The following is a 22,012-nucleotide window of genomic DNA, read 5'->3' on the forward strand; positions in this document are numbered from 1 at the left end:
TGTAGATGGTGACCATGACCATGCCACACCCAAATTCAACGTGCATATCAGCAGCAAAAAGCCCCAAGCCCGTGGTAGTATGGTTTAACCTTTGAAAAAGATAGCAATTTAGATGTAAAGGATCAGCCAGAATTTAAAATACTCCTAGGTGGCACAGACATAATACTGTGGGCTCAGTGGCTGTTCCAGCAGTTGTAAAACACTTTAGAGAAGCCCAAGAGTAGAGGTGACAGATTGAGCAGAGGTGGTGGAGCAGGCGAGGGAGCAGGGGCCTGTCCTTCCAGGGCATGTGAGACATCAGGATGTGGAGAAAGGTGCCAGCCCTGATAGGCAAAATCTAAGAAATGAAGGAAAATCAGCAGGAACAACCTTCTAGAGGCACCTAATAATACAAACCTTTAAAAGCCATCACAAGCGTGTCAGAGAGGGTGTGGAGGAAACAGACGAGTCCAGCACGTGTGAGGCACTTAAAGATAAAGCCAGAGCAGAAAATGTGGCTGTACTTTGTGTCACTGTTGACTGGATGGTTTCCTTACGGGAGCTGGATCAGAAGAATTGGGGCTGACTGAAATGTCAGTAGAAACAGCTATAGGACAAATAGATAAAATAAACAACAAATCACCAGAACCTGATGGTGCTGAGCAAAGAATTCCAATGGGAAATGGTTGGGCTGGCACTGCCAGCATCTGCCCACACACCTCTGCTGCTGGGGAGCAGAGCGATGGCAGGTGACAAACGTGATGTGTGCACGTAGGCGGACACATCGCAAGAAGAGCCAGAGGCCATGAATGCATTGCGAAGAGCAAGTTTTATTGTAGTTCCCTCTCTACCGGGGGATATCTGAAGTGGCACCTGAGCTCTCAGCAGAGGTGACACCAGCGGGGCCGCAGGCGCTGGTCAGTTCAGCCCTGGTAGGAGATCGCTGGGCCTGCTGAGCTCGCTTGTATTTACATTTAACCAACCTCCTTGCCGATCTTCCGCTGCATTCCCATACAGCGGGGCTGGATCTGCACAAGCCTTTGGCCATGGACGGCAGCTTGGCTGCAACAGCTGCCTGAGCATGGCTGGGGTGGAGGCACAACCTGCTGTGGGTCAGCAGGTCTCAGGTATTTCCCTATGGAAAACACTGCATTTTGCTGCCTCCACTGCGGTTCTGAGGGGCAGTGAGCAGGCGAGTGGGATCCTGGTGCTCCCTTCCCCTGGTGGAGGACGATGCTATGTGCGGTATTCCTGCAGCCTCTGCTTTTGTTCCAGGCTTCTCGGTACCCTTGTCCTCAGCCTTCAGCACCTGATGACGTCTGGGAGGCTGATCATCCGGGAGGCCCTTGTTGACAGGAACCACAGAGTCACTGGTGTAAGTCCCCCGTGGGTGGCCTGGCCATCAGTGATCAGGAAAGCTTTGTGGGAAACCTTGTGTGGTGTTTCCCAGATGGATTTGGGGCCAAGGGAGGGTCCAAGGTGCTGCTTTGAGTCTGGGAGGGCTGTGGTGCGCAGGGGTGCAGGCACTTCACACCCATCTAGTGGTTCTGGGAACATCCAGAAGTGCGTGGGGTGGGCTGGGGGCCCTGGAGACCTGTGGAGGTCCTGGATGAGCAGAGGGGGCTTAGCAAAACCTCCCCAGGTGTGGGTGATGAATGTGGGAGATGATAGAGCTGGTGTTCCATCTACTTCCCGCAGTGCATGGGCAGGTGCTGCTGCAGGGTGTGAAGCAGAGGGGAGCGGACGGGGTGAGGCTGAAGGTGGCAGGATGCCTTGGGACCCCCGGTGAGCTTTTGGGTTAAGCACCAATGCTAACTGCATGACTTAATGATGGTCCAGGGCAGCGTGAGCGGCTCTGGACCCTTCCTGCCCCCTGCTGTGCGCTGAGGGTCCCACTCCCCTCCTGCCTGGTGCCAGGGCTGCGGGCAGGGCCAGGAGGAGGAGAGGTGGAGGCAGACAGCGCTGCGATGTGCTGCACCCGTTTGCCCTTCCCATGGGTGATCTGACTCACTGCCAGGCTGGAATGTGGGGCACAGCTCTGTGGCCACCAGATCACAAGCCCGAGTGGCACAGGCTTGCCTTTCCCACATTGCTGAGCTGTCTGGATCAGGGAACGGGTCCAGGTGGAAAGTGAGCATTTCCAGGATGATTTTTAGCCTGATGCAGCTCACTGTGTAAATGTTTGTGCCAGTAAAAGGACAGGGACTAGACCGTCCCTTCAGCAGCACTCTCTGCTGGCAACAGTTTGAGGGGACAGAGCTGGGGGCACTTATACCGTTGGGAGCCCTTTGGTCCTGGCTGCCTCTTCCCTGTGCCAACAGCAGCACTCATGCTGATGAGCTGCTCCAACCAAAACCCAACCCTATTCGGTTTTGCCAGGTCAGTTTTTGATTGTGCAGCCCTGGCCACACAGGGCTGTGGGGGACAGAAACAGGGCAGGCAAGGTTGGTGCCCACCCAAGAGCAGCCTGAGCCCCTCTCAGCTGGTAAGAGACACTTCCCCAGGGGAGAGGGGCTGTTCAACCACTGCTCCTTCAGCGAAGTGGGGACAGAGTCTTTCCTGCTATTCCAAGCCCTGTTCTTCTCTGGCACTTATTTGCACCCCTTTTTTCTCCTGGTGGTTTGAAGGGCTCTTTTCAGAACCTCAGCTATTCACCCAGCTTTATGGCAGGTTTCTGCATCCATCCAGCCTTTCCTGCTGTCTTTCCCAGCCACTGTGATACTGTTTTCTTGGGCTGTATTTCTCCTCCCAGAAACATGTGTTTTCCAGGGACTGAGCTATGAACCCAGCTTGTACATCCCCTCAGCCTCCTCAGAAGTGACCTGCTCCCTGTGTTGGCTTGGCCTGTGTTGTGTTGGCTTCAAATCAGGCTGCTCACCCACAGAACAAGTGTTCTCAGCCCTGTGCTGGCTGTGCCGATACCCAATGTGCTCCATATTTCTCTCGCCATCCTCCTTCATCACTAACGCTAAGTGGATGTCTCTCGTGACACAGACTCTGGGTGTGCTTGTGGCTCCTGTGGTGTTTCTGCCCAAGCTCTCGTGTCGGGGATGCTCTGCCAGCTGCCTCCTGCCTCCCACAGAGACACCGCTCCAAACCGCTGCTCTGCTGCAGGGCTGTCCCCACTTCCCTGGCCAAATGTGCCCCCAGATGGCTCTCAGAGGCCTCTCTGGGGTATATTCTACATTTGGAAACTTGAGCCAGCTTTTATTCAGTGAATCCTGGAGTTTGGGAAGCTCTAGGGGAGGGAGTTTGGTTAACTCTAGCCTGTTGAAAGAGGCAGACAAGGAGACCCTGGCATAAATAGGCTCCTTATGAGGTTATGACTCCCTTCCTTCCTCTTCTTTCTACCAGCATCTCAGTTCTTTTTTTCTTCCATGCTCCCCTTCCTCTCCTCTGCAGTTCTTTTGTGGCCCCTCCTCTGCAGTTGTTTTGTGGCTGCCGAACTCTCAGGCAGTTTTGTTTTCTGTTTGTAGATCTACATTGAGTTGGACTTACGCTACCAGCCTCCAGATGGCTCAGTTGGGACGTGGGATGAAGAGGACTTTGCCTATCAGATGAGAGACAGGTACTGAAATCCTGGGAGGAGCGAATTTCCCAGCAGCTTGTCCCACTGCCTTTGCCAGGGGCAGCCTTTGGGGTGCAATCCAGCTGTGTTCACTCTCCACCTCTGGCCAGGCTGGCACATCTCTGCCCTACAGCAGCAAGAAGTGAGCAAGGGCTCTGGGAAAGAAAATACCTTGTCTTCACAAAGAACCTGTCACTGCAACAATCCACTGCACCCTGGGAGTCCTTTGGGACTCGAGAGTATTTCCACAGCCTCCTGGCTGGCGGGAGCGAGGCGCTGTGGCTGCAAAGCTGCAGAGAGCGCGGCTTTGGACTGCAGCAACCCCCGGCACCCTGCGGACAGGTGGTGCTCAAAGCCAGGGCAGGTGCGGGTGTCTGGGTGGACAGGGTGACAGGCAGCAGGGTCTGGGGAGTGTCACTTGTGGAGTGCCACAGGCACGGGGTGGACAGTGGAAAAGCATCGCCGAAGAGGATGCACGTGTACCTGCCAAGAGGCAAGCAGGATCACGGCTGTGGCTCTGGTACTAAAATGCCCCAGTGAACAGCCACAACACACAGAATCACAGAATGGACTGGGTTGGAAAAGCCCTCAGAGATCATCCAGTCCAACCCTTGGTCCAACTCCAGTCCATTGACCAGATCATGGCACTCAGTGCCATGTCCAATCTCAGTTTAAAAACCTCCAGGGCCGGTGAGTCCAGCACCTCCCTGGGCAGCCATTCCAATGCCTGACCACTCTCTCTGCACAGAATTGCTTTCTAATCTCCAGCCTCAGTTTCCCCTGTCAGAGATGAAGCCCATGCCCCCTTGTCCTATTGCTGACTGCCTGGGAGAAGAGCCCAATCCCCCCCTGGCTAGAACTGCCCTTCAGGTAGTTCTAGAGAGTGCTGAGCTCACCTCTAAGCCTCCTCTTCTCCAGACTAAACAAGCCCAGCTCCCTCAGCCTCTCCCCATAGGGCTCGTGTTCAAGTCCCTTCCCCAGTCTTGTTGCTCTTCTCTGGACCCGCTCCAGCACTTCAATCTCTTTCCTGAGCTGAGGGGCCCAGAACTGAACACAATACTCCAGGTGTGGCCGCTCCAATGCAGAGCACAGGGGAAGGATCACTGCCCTTGTCCTGCTGACCACGCTATTTTGGATACAGGACAGGATCCCATTGGCCTTCTTGGCCACCTGGGCACACTGTTGGCTCATGTTGAGCTTCCTGTCCATTAGTCCCCCCAGGTCCCTTTCTGCCTGACACTGTTTTTTTCAGTAAAGCATCTCTTTTTTTTACAGTTCCGAGTTAATCATCTGCAACCCTGGATTTGAGGAGCTGGAGTAAGTAGCTGTACTTGAGTCCGTCGGCTCAATCTCCCGGGTGGAGGGGAGCGCACAGCCCGCTCATCAGGGCTGATGGTGTGGGATGTGATGGGGTTTGCAGGGCGGCGGAGGAGCTGAGAGCGAGAGACCTGGACAGGAGGGCTGCTGCGCTGGGCAGGAAGCTGGCGAAAGGCCTGGACACTGATGAGGAAGAGGAAGAGGAGGAAGAAGACTTCTATGATGTGTCTGAGATGGAGGTCTCAGGCATTGTCTTCAGCCCTGTGAAGAGGTATCCACGGTGTGCTCTTCTCTTTTGCTCCCGCTTGAGCCCTTGGGTAGAAAGTGCCAGCTCATGGGGTGATTTGTGGGATAATCCTGCTTCTCTTGGCATTCTGCTTCTGCAAAATGTCAGAAACCTTCCATCCCCAATGGGCTCAAACACGGATTGTTGGTGATTTGCTCATTCCCAAGGCAAAGGACCGGGGTTTCTGTTGCTTCCCTTGGTGGAGACTCAGGTCCACGTACATGAACAGACCGGCTCACCTGTGTTGTTTTTCTTTGCAGCCGCTCCAGACTTTGCTCCGCACGGGACCTCTTTGCCACCCCTGCCCCGCAGAGTTTCCAGGTACTGCAACGCTGGGCGTGTGTCCCTGCAGCTGCCTCACTGTGGGCCTGGGCTTCTCCAGTTGCCATATATGCCGGTGAGGCCTCTAGCACGAAGATACCCTCTTGCTTTGTGTGGCTTCCCTGGGCAAGGTGTGAGACTCCCTGAACAGTCTGCATCTGTGAGTGCTGGCTCCAGCATCGCCAACCAGAGCAGAAGTTCTTTTTGGGCCAGGTAGTTGGCTATGGATGTACAGTCTCCTGTACAGCCACGTGTGCAGAGCTTTGGAGAAACCCAGGCAGGGCTGGTGTCTGCCAGGTTGCCCAAGGCCTTGCTTGGTCCGCCAGGGAACTCTGTGGGACTTGGCTGGGAGTGGGGGCTGCTGCAGGGCTTTCCTGGACATGCCAGGAGGCTGGTGTGAAGCTGTGGCTCTGGCTGATGCTCTGACATCAGGTTTATGTGAAACCACTGTGGAGTTTGGAAATGGAGTTCAGTCCTATCTTTTGCCCTGGAGATTTCAGGGCAGCTCTCCCAGCCTGGCTATGGATTTAAATCCTCTCTGGTTCTAAGTAAATGTGGACTCAAGTTTGGGTCTCCTGCTTGTCAGGGCTGGGTCCTGTCCACCAAGCAGGAAACTTTTGTAGGGATGGAGTTTCCTGCCATCCTCTCCTTGTAGCTATTATTCTTCACCTTAATAACTGCCTAATTGCTTGTTCAGAGAGCAAATGTGAGAACAGTTCTCCCCGTGTCTTAGACCCATAACCAGTCACAGCAAATGAGACAGACACATTCCAGTTTTTGCAATGGTGTCCGTCTCAGTAGGATTCAAAGAGAAGTATTGGCAGAAGATACAAAGGGCATCTTCTCCAAGATGCTCTGTAGACCTCATCACGTGGGAGCGGTGGGTTTGCATCCCCTTGTGATCAGGAACTAAGTAATGACAGTGCGGCTGGGGAGGCTGCTCTTGTCAAAGCTGCTGGAGATTTAACACTTTATTTCCTTGCTTGTGTGAAAGAAATATCTCGAGGACCATTTTGGTTTGTCCTGGCCATAGCAGATTTCAGCAGCCATGCTCTTGCCTGCCTCACGTGTCCACCCCTGTGGTGAGAGAGCTCTTGCACATTTGTGTACTGGTGCTGAAACAGGCATGAAATGGAGCTGAAAAGGAGGAGAGTGCTGATCTGAGGGAGTTCTCCCACAAATGGATGTTTCCTCCCACAGATGACCCTTAAAGGTCCCTTCCAACCCAAACTATTCTATGACTTCTGATTTTCTCAGGTTGGGATTAATATAATTGAAGCGCAGAAGCTGGTGGGGGTGAACATTAACCCCTTTGTGGTAGTCAAGGTTGGAGAGGAGAAGAGGCACACGGCGACACAGAAGTCAACAAACTGCCCCTTCTACAATGAAGTAGGTGACACGGACAGAGGCTCTGACCTTGCCCTACCCGTGTCCCAAATGGCTGGGGCCATCCTTGCAGAGGATGCTGGGGATGCAGCTGCTCTCAGGCAGAGATGCTTGTGGGACCATGTTGGGAGCCTGAGGCTCAGCTGTCTTGCTCTTCTCTTTCAGTATTTTCTCTTTGAATTCCATGAGCCAAGGGACATTTTATTCCACAGACTCATAGAGATCTCGGTAAGTGTGTCCTCCTCTTTATCCTTCGCTGATAACTGGTACAGCTCGATGCTTCTGCATGTGGATGCTGGGAGTGATGGGCACCAGCACCAGCCAGGTTTTCTAGCCAGGGGCATCTGCCCATAGAGAGACCAAAGGACCTGCGGCCACAGTGCGGCAGAGACCCATCCCTGCTCTGGGCCAGCGCCGGGCAGTGCTGCCTTCCCACCTCCTCTACATCAGGTTTTCTTTGCATCCAGTGACTGAAGTGAGGTTTCTGGGGCAGGTTCTTGCCCGTTGCCTTGCTGCCCTGCTGTTTTGGGGTGACTTCCTGCTACCCCTTACCCTGGAGCCTCATCCTGCAGGTTGCAGAGGTAAATGACTGGTATGAGGGGAGCTCGGCAGTGATTTGTGCTTGCAGAAAAGCCCAGGCAGGCAGAGAGTAGTCGTCAAAAATCCCCTGCCCCACAGCATGGGTTTCAGCAAGCAAAGCTCATGTTTTGGGAGATACACTAGTCTGGTGGGGGCATGGCTCTGCCCTACCCCAGCAGGACATGGATGAAGGACTCCCTGCAGGAAAGCAGGTCTGCTCCTGGTCTGTCCTAGGGGTTTGGCTCATCTGGGGCTGGCAGAAGAAGCTGAACTTGTTGCATGTGAATTTGCCTTGGCCCAGGTTTCACTGAGGGCTATGGGCTGGTGGGCTTTGTGGGAACAGTTGGGCAGGAATGGGTTTGCCCCAGGGCTGACTCAGATGTGTCAATGTGCACGAGGAGCTTGCAACTGCTGCCTGAGCTGTGCATTGGAACAGGCAGCTCTTGCAGTCCCGTCCTCCTCAGGGGTGTCTGGATGTGTCAGCTGGCTGCCCATGTCTCTTGGTGCTCAGGGGGATTTGTGCTGTCTGCAGGTTTTTCACTCAAAGAAGATACCGTTCCTGGGAACGTGCATAGGAACGTTCAAGATGGACGTTGTGACGGTGTACAGCCAGCCAGGTATGACCAACTGCACCGCGTACCTGCCCCCTGCCCCCGGCTTTGTCTGAAACGGCTGTTTCCTTGGTGCTCTGCTGGGTCTGGTGAGGGCCCTGTCTTTAAAGCACTTAGTTCACATGAGGACCAGCACTTTGCTTCTGCACCTTCGGAGGCAGGGTCAGTGCAATCTTTGTACAGATGTAGTTGGGATGTGAAATGGTAACCGGGGCTCTCCACAGGGAACTCCTTCCCTCTCAGATCACAGGTTTTTCCAGAAGTGGGCTGTTATCAGTGACCCCACGGATACCCGGGCAGGCGTGAAAGGCTTTGTGAAGTGCAACATCTCTGTCACTGCACGTGGGGACGTTGTGGGCTCCCTTCCCACCTCCTCCAGCAGCCGAGATGAGGACATTGAAAGGTAGGTGCGGTGCAGCCTTGCATGGCTCTGCGGTCACATCTCTCTTCACACTACCTTTTTTGCCCCATGTTTCCCTCCTCTGATGGGGAAAGACCCAGGGAAAGAGACCTGTAGTGGGGCAGGGTCCAAACCTCCTGCCAGTCAGAGTTTTTCCCAGCATCGTGTTTCCTGGATTCCAGGAGAGAGTCAGAAAAATGAATTTGTCTTTCAGGAACCTGCTGCTTCCTAAGAGAGTCCCTGCAGAGAGACCCTGGGCCAGGGTCTGCATCAAACTGTATCGTGCTGAGGGGCTGCCCAGCATGAGCGCGGGCATCATGGGTGGTTTCTCCAAGATCATAGGGGAGAAGAAAGTCTTTATTGACCCATACGTGCAGGTCTCATTCTGCGGGCAGCAGGTGGGTCTGTCAAGAGTCTGTGTGCGGCTGGGCTGATCCTCTCTTGGCTGTGCAGCAGCACGTGCTGGGCTGGTGCTGCCGGGAGCCTCCGTGGGACACAGCAATCCCACCAGAGACAGGCTGGGACAGCCCAAGTCTTGCTGTCTTTGGCAGTGGCCTGAGCGGTGTGGCCGTGGATGCATGGTGTCTGGATGAGAAGGCTTTTATGGGACTTTTGTCTCTGCAAAGCGCTCCACAGGGACAGCCCCAGCCCTGAGCACAGTACTGGCTGAGCCACCGGCTGTGCAGGCAGAGATTTCATATCCCAAAGCATAAGGAGAGGGTCAAGTAAATCCTGGAGCAGAAGGCAACCTGGACTCAGCCTGACACCCCGGGAGAGTTTGCTGAGCTCATGGCCCTTTTCTTGCACCCAAGGCCCGGATTTCTGGTCCTACAATATCGATTAAGATGAGAATCAGTCCCTGGGCAGCCTGGGGGTGTTCCCAGGGGACCCTGTGACACCTCTGGGTCTGGTGGTGCTGCCTGCTTGCTTCCAGTGTTTGCCTTGGCTGTGCCGGACACAACCAGGGCCTTGGGACAGACCCATTGATGAAGCACAGAGAGCAATTGCTGGGAGGGGGCAGGAGCAGGGACACTGTGGCCTCTGGAGTGTGCTCAGCACCGTCTGCAGGCGGGACAGGAGAATGTGCTATTCCCGGAAAGGCTTTTCCCTTGCTCTGGCCACTGGCTGTGACTGTGTGGCTTTCACACCTTCTCCTTCTCAGGGGGAAACCTCAGTGGAGACCAACACTACTGAGCCTGAATGGAATGAGCAGATCAGCTTCATTGAGATGTTCCCACCTCTGGCCAGGAAGATAAAAGTCCAGGTGCTGGATGATGCCAATGTTGGGGATGTTGCCCTCGCTACACACTACATTGACCTGCAGCAGATCTCAGACGCTGGCAGGAATGGTGAGCCTGGCCTGGCTGCCCGCGGCGCCCCTGTGCCGTGGGGGTCTCCTGTGGGTAGGAGCAGAGTGGCCGAAGGACGTGCCACATCCCTGTGTCCTGCGTGAGGGTTTCTGCACCGGCAGCCTGTGGTGCAATTAACCCCTGTCCCTGTCACCACAGGCTTTAACCCCACATTTGGCCCAGCCTGGGTGAACCTGTATGGCTCCCCGCAGAACTCGACGCTGCGGGACATCCACAAGGACCTCAATGAGGGCATGGGTGAGGGGATCTTCTACCGCGGGCGCATACTCATGGCCATCGTGGTGGAGATCTTCAGTAGCCCCAGCGTGGCTGAGAGGAAGCTTGGGGACAAGACAAAGGGTGCCCTGAGCAAATTGAAGCTGAAGAAGAAAAGTAAGAAATCCAAGGAGAAAGCCAAACACCTGAGCCAGCTGCAGGGAGAGGAGGAGGCTGGGGGCTCTCAGGAGGCTGAGCAACCCGGGGAGGTCACTGTGGAGGTGGAAGAGCTTCATCCACTCCCTGAGGTGAGTCCTGCTGTGGCCAACACACAGGCCTCAGGGGAAGGGGTGGTGGGATCACTTGCTGGTGTAACAGTGTTGGAGCAAACCAGCCGGCCCGTTGCTGGGCCACCCAGGGCTCCCTGAGCCTCTGCAAGGGTGGAGGCCACACTCAAAGCCCCAGAACTGCCACCCACAGTAATACTGGAGCATCCACACATGTGCTGCCTTCATGGTGCTGGGAGGACCCTGATGTGGGTGTCGTTCTCAGGGCACAGCTGCCTCTCAGCATGTACCTTTTCTCCCCGGGAGCCAGGGAGCTGTTTGCTGGCTCCGGGTCTCCCTTTGGCCTGGGAAAGGCAGGCAAACAGAGCTGTGTTGATCCAGTAGCCATCCCTCAGCCTACAAACCTGCTCAGTGGCTTCACACAGGCATCAGCCAAAACCATGGGCCTGCATCAGCCCCCTTGGATTTCCATGAAAACTTGTCCCACATCTGGCAGCCCAGTGGTGGTGACCTCAGTAGCATCCCACTGATGTCCCTTGGGAGGGCTGGCAGGCAGTGGCCATGCTCTGGTGCTCTCCAAATTTCTGCTGAGGGTCTTGGGCTGATTTCTGTCTCCTTGCTTAGAATGCATTGGGGAGGAAGGAGGAATTCCTCCTCTTCGTCACCTTCTTTGAAGCCACTATGATGGACTCTTCTCTCAGCTCCAAGCCTGTCAGCTTTGAAGTCTCCATAGGTGCGTATTCCCATGGGCGTCATGTCCAAGAATTGTGGGAACAGTGCGCATCTCCCTCTGTCAGCCCAAGTCAGCACTGCGGTCCTAAGGTGCCAGCTCTTGCACAGCTTGTGCCACCAAAACAGGAGCTCAGGAAGGATGAGTGATGAAACCAGGGAGTGCACATGGTACTTTAATTACATTAACAGACCAGATGCTCTCCTATGGGACTGGAGATTTGCAGTATTTGTCTGAACTGCCTGTTTGGGGAGAGTGGTTGAAGCTCTCCTGGGAAGTGGGGTGAGAAGGTATAGAAGGGTTTGGGAGCAAGAAAGTTTGATGCTGACCAGTCTTCCTGGGTGACTGCGGCTGACCCCAGTGTAGGGGTGTAGATAGCAGTTTGCAGCCATTGCTGGAGCTGGTGGGTCTTAAAGGCAGAACACAAGCACTTCCTTGCAATTCCCCGGCTCCCTCTCAGACCTCCTGGTTGTCCATGTGAGGCTCTGATGGTTGGATGCCACTGAGCTGCTGATTCTGAAAGCAGTGCATGCCCATGTGCTTGGCTTGGCAGAATGATTGCATTCTGATTTTGCAAGGCAGCAAGCTTGTTTAATGCTTAACTTAAAGGAAACTATGGCAAAGCTGAAGAGGCTGTGACCAAAGTACAGGGAAAAGTAGAAAAGGGAGAAGTGAAAGAAGAAAAGCAGCCTTTGCTGGACCCTGGTTCGGACAGTGAGCTGGATGTTGAAGTCCTGGCCCCAGCTTCAGCAGCACTTAACAAGTCGGTGACAAAAAGCCAGAGAACAGAGCCCATGGAGTATGACAAGTGAGTCTTTGTCCTTCTTTCCCACCTGCCCTGGCCCTGCTTCAGCTTCCCAGGTGGTTGTTCCAGATGCTATTAGAGGTCTGCTCAGCAATGTGGCTCCTGTGCAGGTGTTTCTGCTCTTTGCAGCCCTGCAGCTTGCTGTGGCCTGGCTGGCTGCCATTGCCCTTTAGCCCTAGGAGCCCTATGTGTCTGCTTGATGTGTGCAGGTAGCCAAGAACAGGGTCCCAGGTAAACTGTGACCCATCCATGACAGGATTCCCTTTTCTGGTTAGTAAGCAGCATCCTAAGAGCTTAATTCCAGTGGGGAGGAAGGAGACGAGTACTCTGGCACATGCCATCCTATGGTGGGCAGGAGAAACATAGACATGAGCTCTTCTGATGATATGTTTGCTCTGCCTCTGCCAGATTTGTCCCACAGGCTTGGCAATGTCTTGGTGTTTGTGTTGTGAGTCCTGTGTCTGACACTACTCAGTCCCATAGCAGTGAGAAATGTCGTAGCATCCCATGCTCCCATCAGCCTCATTCATCTGGGAGTGTGCTGCTCCCCCTGCCAGAAACCACGTGCTGGTTTGGGATGGCAAAGGGCAGGTCCAGCAGCTTGCGCCCATGTCTGTGGTGCAGGGCCCAAACCAGCTGGTTCTCTGTGAGCTGGGAGCACGAGCGCTGCGTTGTGACATGGCACGTGCTTTCTGCAAACAGCAGCCGTGACCTCCTGTGCCTCCTGCCCTTAGGTCATACAGCTGCCTGCCCATGACACATGAGAAACCCTGCCTGTACGTGTGGAGCTACTGGGAGGATCACACCTGGAGACTCTGCATTTCCAACTGGATTGTCAAGCTGGCAGAGCGCCTGGTAGCGTGTTTGGAGTGTCTGTCCGCAGCACAGCCCCTCCTGGTTTGCTTTACTTAAGGCACACGTGGTTGTTCTGTGAGATGTTTCCTTAAACATCCTCACAACCCCATGTGAGTCTTTGTATCTCGCAGGCTCAGTCCTACCTGCCCTTCAGACATGTGGGGTAGGGCAGGAGGGCAGAGCCGCTGCCCGTGCTCTGCTTCAGTCCAGAGGTGGGAGTGACATGGCATCTGTGACAAAAAGCTCCTCTGCTGCCAGTCCTGAGCTGCATGGCTGTCATCAGGGGGGTGCAGCCTCTTCCCAGGACCTCATCTTTCCCTTTTGGGCTTAGAAATCTGAAAGCAGAGCTTGCCAGTGTGTTTCAGTGACTGCTCAAGGACTGAGACATGAGGTGTTGTAACAACCAGTGTGAAGGTTGTGCCTGGCAGCACAGCGGTGACATGATGCCCAGCTTCGCAGAAGGGCACAAGACATTTGTGACAAACACATCCTTGCAACGCTTCACAAGGTCTCTCATTGTTGTGCTTTCCCCACAGGAGCAGGGGCTGGATGATGTGGAGAAGCTCATGAGAAGGCCAAAGGCTAAAGCAGAAGAGCGGCTCAGAGAGGTGCTGGAGGAATTTGTAGCTGGATGCAGGTTAGCATGTCCCTGATTTCCTAAGGTTTCTTGTTTTCAGGTTAGCAGGTTGTCTCATGTCCTGCCCGGGCTGTGTGCAGCCTGGTCTCTCATGCAGTTGAGGTGGATGAGCAGAAGGAACTCAGGAAAACCTGGGGAATGAAACTTGTAGCTCCTCAACCTCAGAGGGGAGACCCCAGTCCTGGGAAGCACAGGGGTCACAGACTGCAGCCTCGATGTTCCTGGACTCCTGGGTGTTTCCTAAATGTTAGGACATCTCCTTCGCTCTCTTCAGTCACACAGACAAGAGATAGGTGTTTCAGTCACTGGGACTGCCTGGTGGGTCCCATATGCACTTCAGTCCACATCCTTGTGTTGGGGACAGTAGAGAGGGAGCCTCAGGCACTGAGCAAACCCCAGTGTACCTTCTAAATCAAAGAGCTTGCAGAAGAGAAATTGTAGAGAGGGGGGTTTCTGATGCACCTGGATTAGTACCAGGGATCTGGAGCTCGTGCCCCTGTTGGGAGCTGTGCTCTGCCTGTGGGGTGCAGGGATGCAGAGCCTGTGCTGCTTTTCTCTTTGCAGGCAATATTCACTCAGTGCAGAGAGAAAAACCATGGCACATCCGAACAACCTTGACAGATGTCGGACCAAATACCTAATGCGCAACATCGTAAGCTGTAGGGCTTGGTGGTGGGAGCCCATGTGATCTCTGCTCTGGGGGATGCTTCTGGAGCTGATGCTGAGAAGGAAACATGGGGCTAAGACTCATGGTGTCACTCACAGGCTTTCACTGCAACATTTCCCACTTCTGCTCAGAGCAATACAGCTTCCAGCAGAGGGAACAGAGACAGGGACTGCTCATGGCTGCCTCCACGTTTATGCAGATGCTGTGCCCTGATGCCATTCTTTCTCTCCTGTGGGGCACATGTGGCTGAGCACATGCGTGTTGCTGCTCAGCAGGCTGCTGGGGGAGCTCACTGACACCTGCTGTCCATGGAGACTCAGCCCATAGGCTGCACACCCACCCAGCAGATCTACAACAGCCATCCCTCTGCCTGTCCCTGGGAGGCAACATCTGAGCGCTCCTAATCCTGCAGACAAGGCTGAATGAGAGCAGCTACATACCCTCCAGCACAGCACAGTTATAATCGTGGTCCCCATCAGACTACAAAGCTTTGAAGGGCTGACCAAAATGCAATGACAGCAGCAGGAAACAAAATTTAGGCATGTCTGGGTCCCAGCTCCCTTCCCTCTGCCTTCCCACACGTGGTCACCTGAGCTATGGTGAAGGCTCTTTGCTCAGTCTGAGACCCTCTGAAAGAGAGAACCAGCCCAGGGCATGGGTTTTCTGGCCTTGCCAGTCTGTACTGGGTTTGCATCCTGAATTCTTTCAGGATTTCATTATTAGTTCTGGTTCGTGACAAAGCCTCTCCTCAGAGACTGTGTACACTATCAACTAATGGACATAAAATCCCAGCCCCATCTTCCAGTTTCCTACATCTTCTGTGGCTCCAAGTTGCTCCTTGTGCAAAGTCTCCCCCAGGCGCTATCTGGAGCCTTAGACCTCCGGCTTCTGAAATGTTTATTCCCTATACGCCTTTCTGCCCCGAAGTAACAAGTGATAGGATGAGAGGAAATGGCCTCAAGTTGCGCCAGGGGAGGTTCAGATTGGATATTAGGAAAAATTTCTTCCCAGGAAGGGCTGTGGGGCATTGGAACAGGCTGCCCAGGGCAGTGGTGGAGTCACCATCCCTGGAGGGGTTGAACTGATGGAGATGAGGTTCTCAGGGACATGGGGTTATGCCAGGGCTGGGTTAACAGTTGAACTCGATGAGCTTGAGGGTCTCTTCCAACAAAAATGAGTCTGTGATTCTATGCAAAAGTTCATGGACTTCTGCTACTGGCTGGTATCAGCAGAGCCAGTGAGTTACTGGAGGCTCCAGTTCTTGGAACCCTTCATTGAATGAACGTGACAGGTTCATGGAGGTTTGCTTGCAGCAGCTTGGGGTGAGCTGTGGTGGGGGTCAGGGTGCGATGGGGCAGGGTGGACATGGTCAGCACACGGATGGTTCCTGGCAGAGCCCCCGCGGGGGCAGCAGCGTGGCCTGCTGGGTCACGGCCAGGCGCCTGACAGTCGTGCTCTCTGTTCAGATCCTGTGTGCGAAGCAGGGGCTGCGCCTGAAGCGGCGGCTGACTCGAGCCAGCGTCAAAGAGAAAGTTAAGGAGACAAGGAAGGTCCTGGCAAAGCTGCGCTTCATGGCCCAAGAGGTACAGGGGGAACCTTGTTTCTGAGCAGGAGAGGGCAGGGGCAAGACAAGGGCACTGGGCTGCCGGTGCTCTTGCTCGCTGGAGTTGGAGCTTTTCCTCTGCTGTCTTCCTTCGCTGCGTAAAATCCCAAGTTCCAGCTGCTGGAAATCACCATATTTCGTGTGATGGCTCTCAGAGGGATGGGGCTTTGCAGGGCTGTTGGTGTCAGAGCAGAGGTCCCAGCGGCTCAGCGGCGGGCTGGGGGCAGAGCTGGGGCAGCTCCAGGACACCCAGCCCTCCCAGCCAGCCAGGGCCGTGCCGGCCCGAGAAAACAGCCTTGTCTGTGCTGCCCCTACTCCCACCAGGGACTGACTCTGGACACCTTCTGAAAATTCAAACTTGCATTGAAATAAGCTCATCCACAGCAGAGACTCTCCACTTTCAGTTTCACTGGCTCTGTTTTAAGTGACTCTGGAAAATCAGGGCATTTGTGCAGTGTAAACCAGAACGCAATGTTTGCTGGAGTCAGGTGGACACATGTTGTTGCAGTTTGGAGAAGTCTTCCACTAAGTGAAGTCAAATCATTATCACACCTTTAGCTATGTGGGGGTAGGCTTTAGCATGAAGATGTCAGCCCTCACACCACCAGGAAGAGAAGCTGCCCTTGAGCTCCAGGCTTTCAGGCCTGCAGCTGATCCCGACAGAGAGAAACCCCTGCGATCGGGTGGGAATGTTGCTCTCTGTAGAGTCAGCTCTGCACATACATTTAGTCCCTGCTTGGAGGCTGGTGGTCTTAGTTTGGGTGAGTAATAAATTGCTTCAATGACTTGTGTACTGAAAAATTGCAAGTACAAGTACCAAGGGCGAGTGCAAACACTAATAGCAGGGAGACAGGGAAGAGAACTGAGGTTAGAGTTTAAAAGAAGTCACTGCTTCCATCTGTGCATTTGCTTTATTGTGAGTCCTGCTCTCAACCCAAACTACAGCTTTACGCCTCGGAACTCCTGTTGCTGGGATGCAAGCTGACGTGGGTCCTTTCCATGGATCAGCATTCAGGCTCCTGTCATAGGTGTTAGTAAAATGTCACTTATCCAGGCTTGTGGGGGGTCCCTCTCCCCAGCATGGCATGGGGTTGAGTGCATCCTGCAGGTGTTTGCCAAGAAAAACAAGGAGAATTGCATGTAACTCCAAGAAACCTGCAGAACCATATTGCAGAGCTGAGACTTTCAGAGCATGTGCCCAACGTCAGGCCCTTCATTTGCCTCTGGACCTCTGAAGCACTGTACAGCCAGCAGTCCCTCCTGCCAGGAGACGAAGCTCACACTGTGTCAGTGGAGGAAGGACGAGATACGTGCTGTCCCTCTGCTGTGACGTTCCTCTCTTCCTTCCCTCCAGCCCCAGTGCACCCTGCCCGATGTCCTCATCTGGATGCTCAGCAACAACCGGCGTGTGGCATACGCAAGAATTCCTGCACAGAACATCCTCTACTCGGTAGTTGAAGAGGAGAGAGGCAAGGACTGTGCAAAGATCCAGACTGTCTTTATGAAGGTAGGTTTATACCAGAACAGTGTGCTCTTGCTTCACGCTGCTTCTCTGTTTGCTTCCAGCCCTCCTTCCAGAATTCTGGGGTTCACAAGGAAGCACGGCTCTTGTACCACTACCCTTTGCTCTGCCAGCGTGGTGCTCTGGCTCCTGTGCTCTCCAGTCGGTCACTGGCTGAGGGTGGTCATCTTGGTCTGAAGGGAGCATTGCTGGGATGGGAAACACGTTGAACCTCCTGTGCTTTCAGGTCCCTGGCTTACACACTGGGGAGATCTTTGCCAAACTGGAAGTCTACATGTGGCTTGGGGTGACCAAATATGCAAAGAACTGTTTGACGGAGCTGCCTGAGGAGTTCAAGTACCTCTCTGAGAGTGGACAGGAGATTGCCCAGCTCTCTGCACACAGCCCTCCCAGCCGGCTCAGCAGGGATGGTGAGTGCAGATGCTGGTTTTCCATGGCTTAACCGTGAGCAGGAGAGCAGAGGGGTGAGAGGTCCTGCCCCTGGTCAGTGTCTGAGGAGCAAGGCCTGACCTATCATCTCCATGGCATCTCCATGGCATGGCTGGGACAGGCAGGTCCAGTTTGCTCTTGTGAGGACAGGTTTGCACACTCACAGCTGGAGCAGGTGGGACGGGTACTCCATAGGCACTGAACTGGTGGTGGGCATGAGCCTGGTGGTGCTCCCGCACAGCAGATGCTCACAGCGCATTTCAGGTGTCATGTCCTTGCCAGAGGTGTCTGAGGAGCCTGCTGAGCTGGTCTTGCTTGGCCAAACCTTTTGAGATGTGCTGGCCTTCTGAGAACCATAGTGAGTGCTCTAGAAGTGTCCCTGTTCCTTGCAGCATGTGCCCACTCCTAGCAGGCTGACCCTCTTCATGCATTTTTTGACCTCCTGCAGGGTTGGACCAGGGAACCTGGACCTTTCTCCTCTTTTTCTTACCAGATTTCAGCTATTTCCAGCTCCGAGCCCACCTATATCAGGCTCGAGGGATCCTCCCTGCAGATGACAATGGCCTTTCAGATCCATTTGCGAAAGTGGTGTTTTCAACTCATTGCCAATCTACCAGGGTGAGACCACTTAAACTCTTTCCTCTGCCATCTTGGGAACTTGGGGAGGTAAAATTCATCATGTCTTCACTGACATGTTGAAGGCCAGGGCTGTGATGGTCCTCCTGGAAATCTGGTAACTCCAGGCACGAGGTGTTTTTGTGCTCTGGGTGGTTCAGGGAACACTTGACAAAATGTGTACGTCGTTGAGCATGGCCTCAAAGGTTGATTGGCATGTGCTAGTTGGCCCCAAGTGCTGATTTCACACTTTAACCATCTCCCTTCCTGCCAGGTGCCAGCTGTGTGTGGCTGCATGGGAGAGGGAATCAGCCCACACTTCCTCACTCTCTTTGCAAGATGCATAGGGTTTTGTTTCCACTGGCTGTGGTATGTTCAGAGCTCCTGTCTCTTCTGCAGGTGCTGGAGGAGACACTGAGCCCCATGTGGAATGAGCTACTTCTGTTTGATCAGCTCATTATTGATGGGAAAAAAGAAGAGCTGAAAACAGAGACCCCCATCATTATAATCAACCTTTTCAGCCACAATAAATTTGTAAGTGTCATTTCCAGGGCGGGAAAGGCAGAGGAGCTCTGCGTGGGTGCTGCGAGTGGGCACTTAGGAGCCACATCTCTGTTTGGTTTCCATGACTCAGTTTGATTCTGGTCCACCGGTGGCAATGGGTCCTGGGGGCTGTGGCTGAGGTTGTAACTTTCTGCAGACTCCTGCTGCGAGCTGGGGTGAAGCCGCTGGCTGCAGCGTGCGAATGGCTCAGAGGTGCCCTGAGCCAGGGCCTGGCAAGTCCTTGGGGGTGGATCTGGGATCTCTCTTTGGAGAAGCACTGTGGCCCGCTTCCTCGGCAGGCTCATGTTGCACGAGTGCCTGTAGCCAGGGGATGTATGATGTAGCCAGATGATGTAGCTCTTAGGTCTGTTCCTTCCCCTCTGTCCCCAAGTGTCATTTTCCATCCTTCCTCACTCCCTGTTCTCTCATTAGTACTTCAAAGTCACACTCCTCTTCTGGATCCTCTTTGTTATTGTGAGATGGTGCAACTTGCCTCCTGTGTAGCTCAGCAGCTTTCCTGGGCCCATGTCATGGGTCGCAGTACAAGACAGACACTGGCGACCAAGATGGTTGCACAGAGTGAAGAGAGATGGAGAGCTGGGTATATTTGGCCTGAAGAAGGTGAGGCTGAGGCACTGTCTTCTTGCTGCCTGCAGCTGCCTGATGGGAGAGAGTAGAAAACGTAGTGTCAGGCTTCTCTTGGAGGTACCCAGGGCAGGGTGACAGGCAACGGACAAAAGTTGGAACAAGAAAAAAATCCAACTTGATTTTAGGGAGCAGTTTTCACCTAGGGGGAGTTCAAATGCTGGGCCTGGAGCTCAGGGAGCTTGTGGGGTCTCCATCCTCAGAGGCGTTCAAACCCTGGCTGGAGGAGACTCACAACCTGATCCAGCTCTGATGTCCTCTGGTGCGTGGTCCCAGGCCGTTTGCCCAGTTCTGCATGAAGCTGGACTGGGAGTTCAGAGGGGCTGCTGCAGATGTGTCTCATCTGCTCCTAGCTCTGGGCAGAGCAGAGAAAATCAAAGCAGCACAGTGTTGTGGTGTCCCAGATTGGCTGAAATTAGTGGTGATCTTTTCTCTGAGGTGGTGAGAAAACACAGGGATCTTTGACCCATCCCCTCTTTCCCACAGGGCTCCCCCGAGTTCCTTGGCCAGGCCTTTGCCGTCCCGCAGGTGAAGCTGGTGGACGAGCCGTACACCACACCTGCCCTGCAGTTCTTCGATTTCTACAAAGGCACCAAAGCAGCCGGAGAGCTCATTGCCGCTTTTGAGCTGATTGAGCTGGATTACAGCGGCTACTTGGAGGTAACGGGCTTGTAGAAAGCTGCACAGGGCTGCCAGCTCTCGGGGGAGTGTGGCGATGAGGAACGATTCAAACAGATGCAGACAGAGACATACAGGCACAGAGTTCTTGTTAGTAGCGAGAGCAGGACCAGGCAAAGCTGAGCAGAGCTGAGCCAGGCTGAGCTGAATTTTATTAACAGTTCTCAATTCATAGATTTACAGATATGGACCTGGACTAAGAGGTTAGACAGGATGTTTTTTCAAAAAATGTTAGCCCAAACACACCACACTCGTGACTGTTTTCAGTCACGTTCCCATGTGTATCTTGTGGGCAGCATTCTGACTCACTCATTCATATTTTGACTAGTTGCTGTTATCTATTATTTCTTCTTTCACCGTCCGGATGGTCATTTTAGTACTGATCTTTCTTTATCATGCAGGTGGCTGGAACCTCACGTCTTGCTTTCCCACAGGGGAGAGCTGCGTGGTGAGGAGCTGGCTGCATAGGACCACCCTGTTGAAAGCCACATCTGGCTTTCAGCTGCAGGGACAGAGCCTGCGAGCACAGGCTGGGGGGGCAGAGGGACATGGTGTGGGGTGGAAATGGCTTTCACTGCTTGGTGTGCCCTGGCTTCACCTCTGCAGCCATCAGTGCCTGAGGATGTGGAGCCCAAGGAGCTCGGCTACCTGGGAGACCCCCGTGCTGGACGGTTCATCATCCCTGAGGGCATCCGCCCGGTGCTGAAGGAGTTTCGCATAGAGGTGCGCTGCCTGCTGCGGGTAATGGCATGGGTGGCCTGCGCAGAGGGCAGGGAGTTGGGTCTGGAGCTCAAATGTGACCTGAGCAGATGGTACAAATGGATGTGCTTGACATGAGGGATAAACCGTCTCAGCAGTTTACCAGCCAGAGCTGCTGGGTGGCTGGGTTGGGAGAGTGGCCTCATGCCTCTCCTGGGGTCTGAGTCCTGCGGGTGAAGGGGGTGGCAGCACCAGGCGCAGTGGCCAGCGGCGTGGCCGTGCCATGGCTCGTGTGTCTCAAGCCGCCCAGCGGCTTTGTGTTGTGTTTCAGATCCTATTCTGGGGCCTGCGGGACCTGAAGCGGGTGAACTTGTTTGAGGTGGATCAGCCCCAGGTGATCATTGAATGTGCTGGCAAGAAGGTGGAGTCGGAGGTGATCATGGCCTACAAAGAGAACCCCAACTTCACCGAGCTGGTCAAATACATGGACGTGGTGAGTGGGAAGGGGGGTCTTGCCATGCCACGGTGCACCATGGCCATCCTGTGCCTGGCACTGCCTGTCTGCAAGGGCCAAGGTCTCAGGAGAGGCGATGCCCCCAGACTTTTGCTATCCCATGGCCATGTGGTTTAGGTGCGGATGAAAGCCTTTGTGAAACTCCCCACCAAGAGCAGTCCTAGCCATTGCCTGTCACTGCAAGGCTTTGGTTTTTGGGCTCAGCTGAAAGACACCATCAGACCTTGCTGTCTGTGGTGGGGCTGCCATGAGTATTGCCCTTGCTCCTCTGAACCCCTGCACGGTTCTTTTTCAGGAGCTCCCAGAGCAGGTGTACCTGCACCCTCCCCTCAGCATCTTTGTGGTGGAGAAGCGCGCGTTTGGGCGCACGGTGCTGGTGGGTACCCATGTTGTGTCCGATGTGATGAAGTTCTCTCCCAGAGAGCTGGAGGAGGAACCAGAAGATGTGCCCAAAGGTGAGCTGCTTGGTGAGGTTCCCATGGAGGCAGCAGGCAGGTTCTGCCAGTGGCAGAGGTCCCTGGCCCTTCCACTCCCTCCCAGCCAGGCAGAAAAATCCTCTCCCCAGAGCCATAAGGTGCCCAGCAAAAGTCCAGAGTGGGGCAGGTCGGGGTTGGACCAAGTTGCGATTCTGGCTCCAGACTAGTATTCGGGAAGCAGCAGCAGCAACAAAGTGATGGAGTGCTGTGTAAGGGCTGGCATCTCTCTTTTTGGGTGGCAAAGGGCAATTTAAAACTGTTTTCTGCAAGGTTAGCTAATCATTTGCCTCCCCAC

The 22,012-nt window shown here is 54.2% G+C and overlaps 1 protein-coding gene across 2 annotated transcripts in view; it reads left to right on the forward strand.

The window, feature by feature from the left end:
• LOC136108180 (fer-1-like protein 4) overlaps nt 1–22,012 on the forward strand; it is a 39,213-nt gene that overhangs the window by 396 nt on the left and 16,805 nt on the right. The window contains exons 2-27 of one of the 2 annotated variants that reach the window (XM_065849792.2): nt 1,255–1,354; nt 3,456–3,547; nt 4,823–4,864; nt 4,968–5,135; nt 5,411–5,471; nt 6,729–6,860; nt 7,023–7,085; nt 7,969–8,053; nt 8,291–8,450; nt 8,662–8,845; nt 9,610–9,796; nt 9,956–10,320; nt 10,924–11,032; nt 11,639–11,837; nt 12,569–12,689; nt 13,226–13,326; nt 13,891–13,978; nt 15,460–15,576; nt 16,951–17,103; nt 17,345–17,528; nt 18,041–18,165; nt 18,562–18,696; nt 19,837–20,010; nt 20,635–20,751; nt 21,059–21,220; nt 21,537–21,696. In XM_065849792.2, the coding sequence (XP_065705864.2) occupies nt 1,255–1,354; nt 3,456–3,547; nt 4,823–4,864; nt 4,968–5,135; nt 5,411–5,471; nt 6,729–6,860; nt 7,023–7,085; nt 7,969–8,053; nt 8,291–8,450; nt 8,662–8,845; nt 9,610–9,796; nt 9,956–10,320; nt 10,924–11,032; nt 11,639–11,837; nt 12,569–12,689; nt 13,226–13,326; nt 13,891–13,978; nt 15,460–15,576; nt 16,951–17,103; nt 17,345–17,528; nt 18,041–18,165; nt 18,562–18,696; nt 19,837–20,010; nt 20,635–20,751; nt 21,059–21,220; nt 21,537–21,696 (3,584 nt within the window). Of the gene's footprint in view, nt 1–1,254; nt 1,355–3,455; nt 3,548–4,822; nt 4,865–4,967; nt 5,136–5,410; nt 5,548–6,728; nt 6,861–7,022; nt 7,086–7,968; nt 8,054–8,290; nt 8,451–8,661; nt 8,846–9,609; nt 9,797–9,955; nt 10,321–10,923; nt 11,033–11,638; nt 11,838–12,568; nt 12,690–13,225; nt 13,327–13,890; nt 13,979–15,459; nt 15,577–16,950; nt 17,104–17,344; nt 17,529–18,040; nt 18,166–18,561; nt 18,697–19,836; nt 20,011–20,634; nt 20,752–21,058; nt 21,221–21,536; nt 21,697–22,012 lie in introns of those variants that run through there. The other variant, XM_071815641.1, reaches the window with a different exon arrangement.

The sequence above is a fragment of the Patagioenas fasciata genome, chromosome 16 (genome assembly GCF_037038585.1).
Source record: "Patagioenas fasciata isolate bPatFas1 chromosome 16, bPatFas1.hap1, whole genome shotgun sequence".
Classification (NCBI taxonomy): Eukaryota; Metazoa; Chordata; class Aves; order Columbiformes; family Columbidae; genus Patagioenas; species Patagioenas fasciata.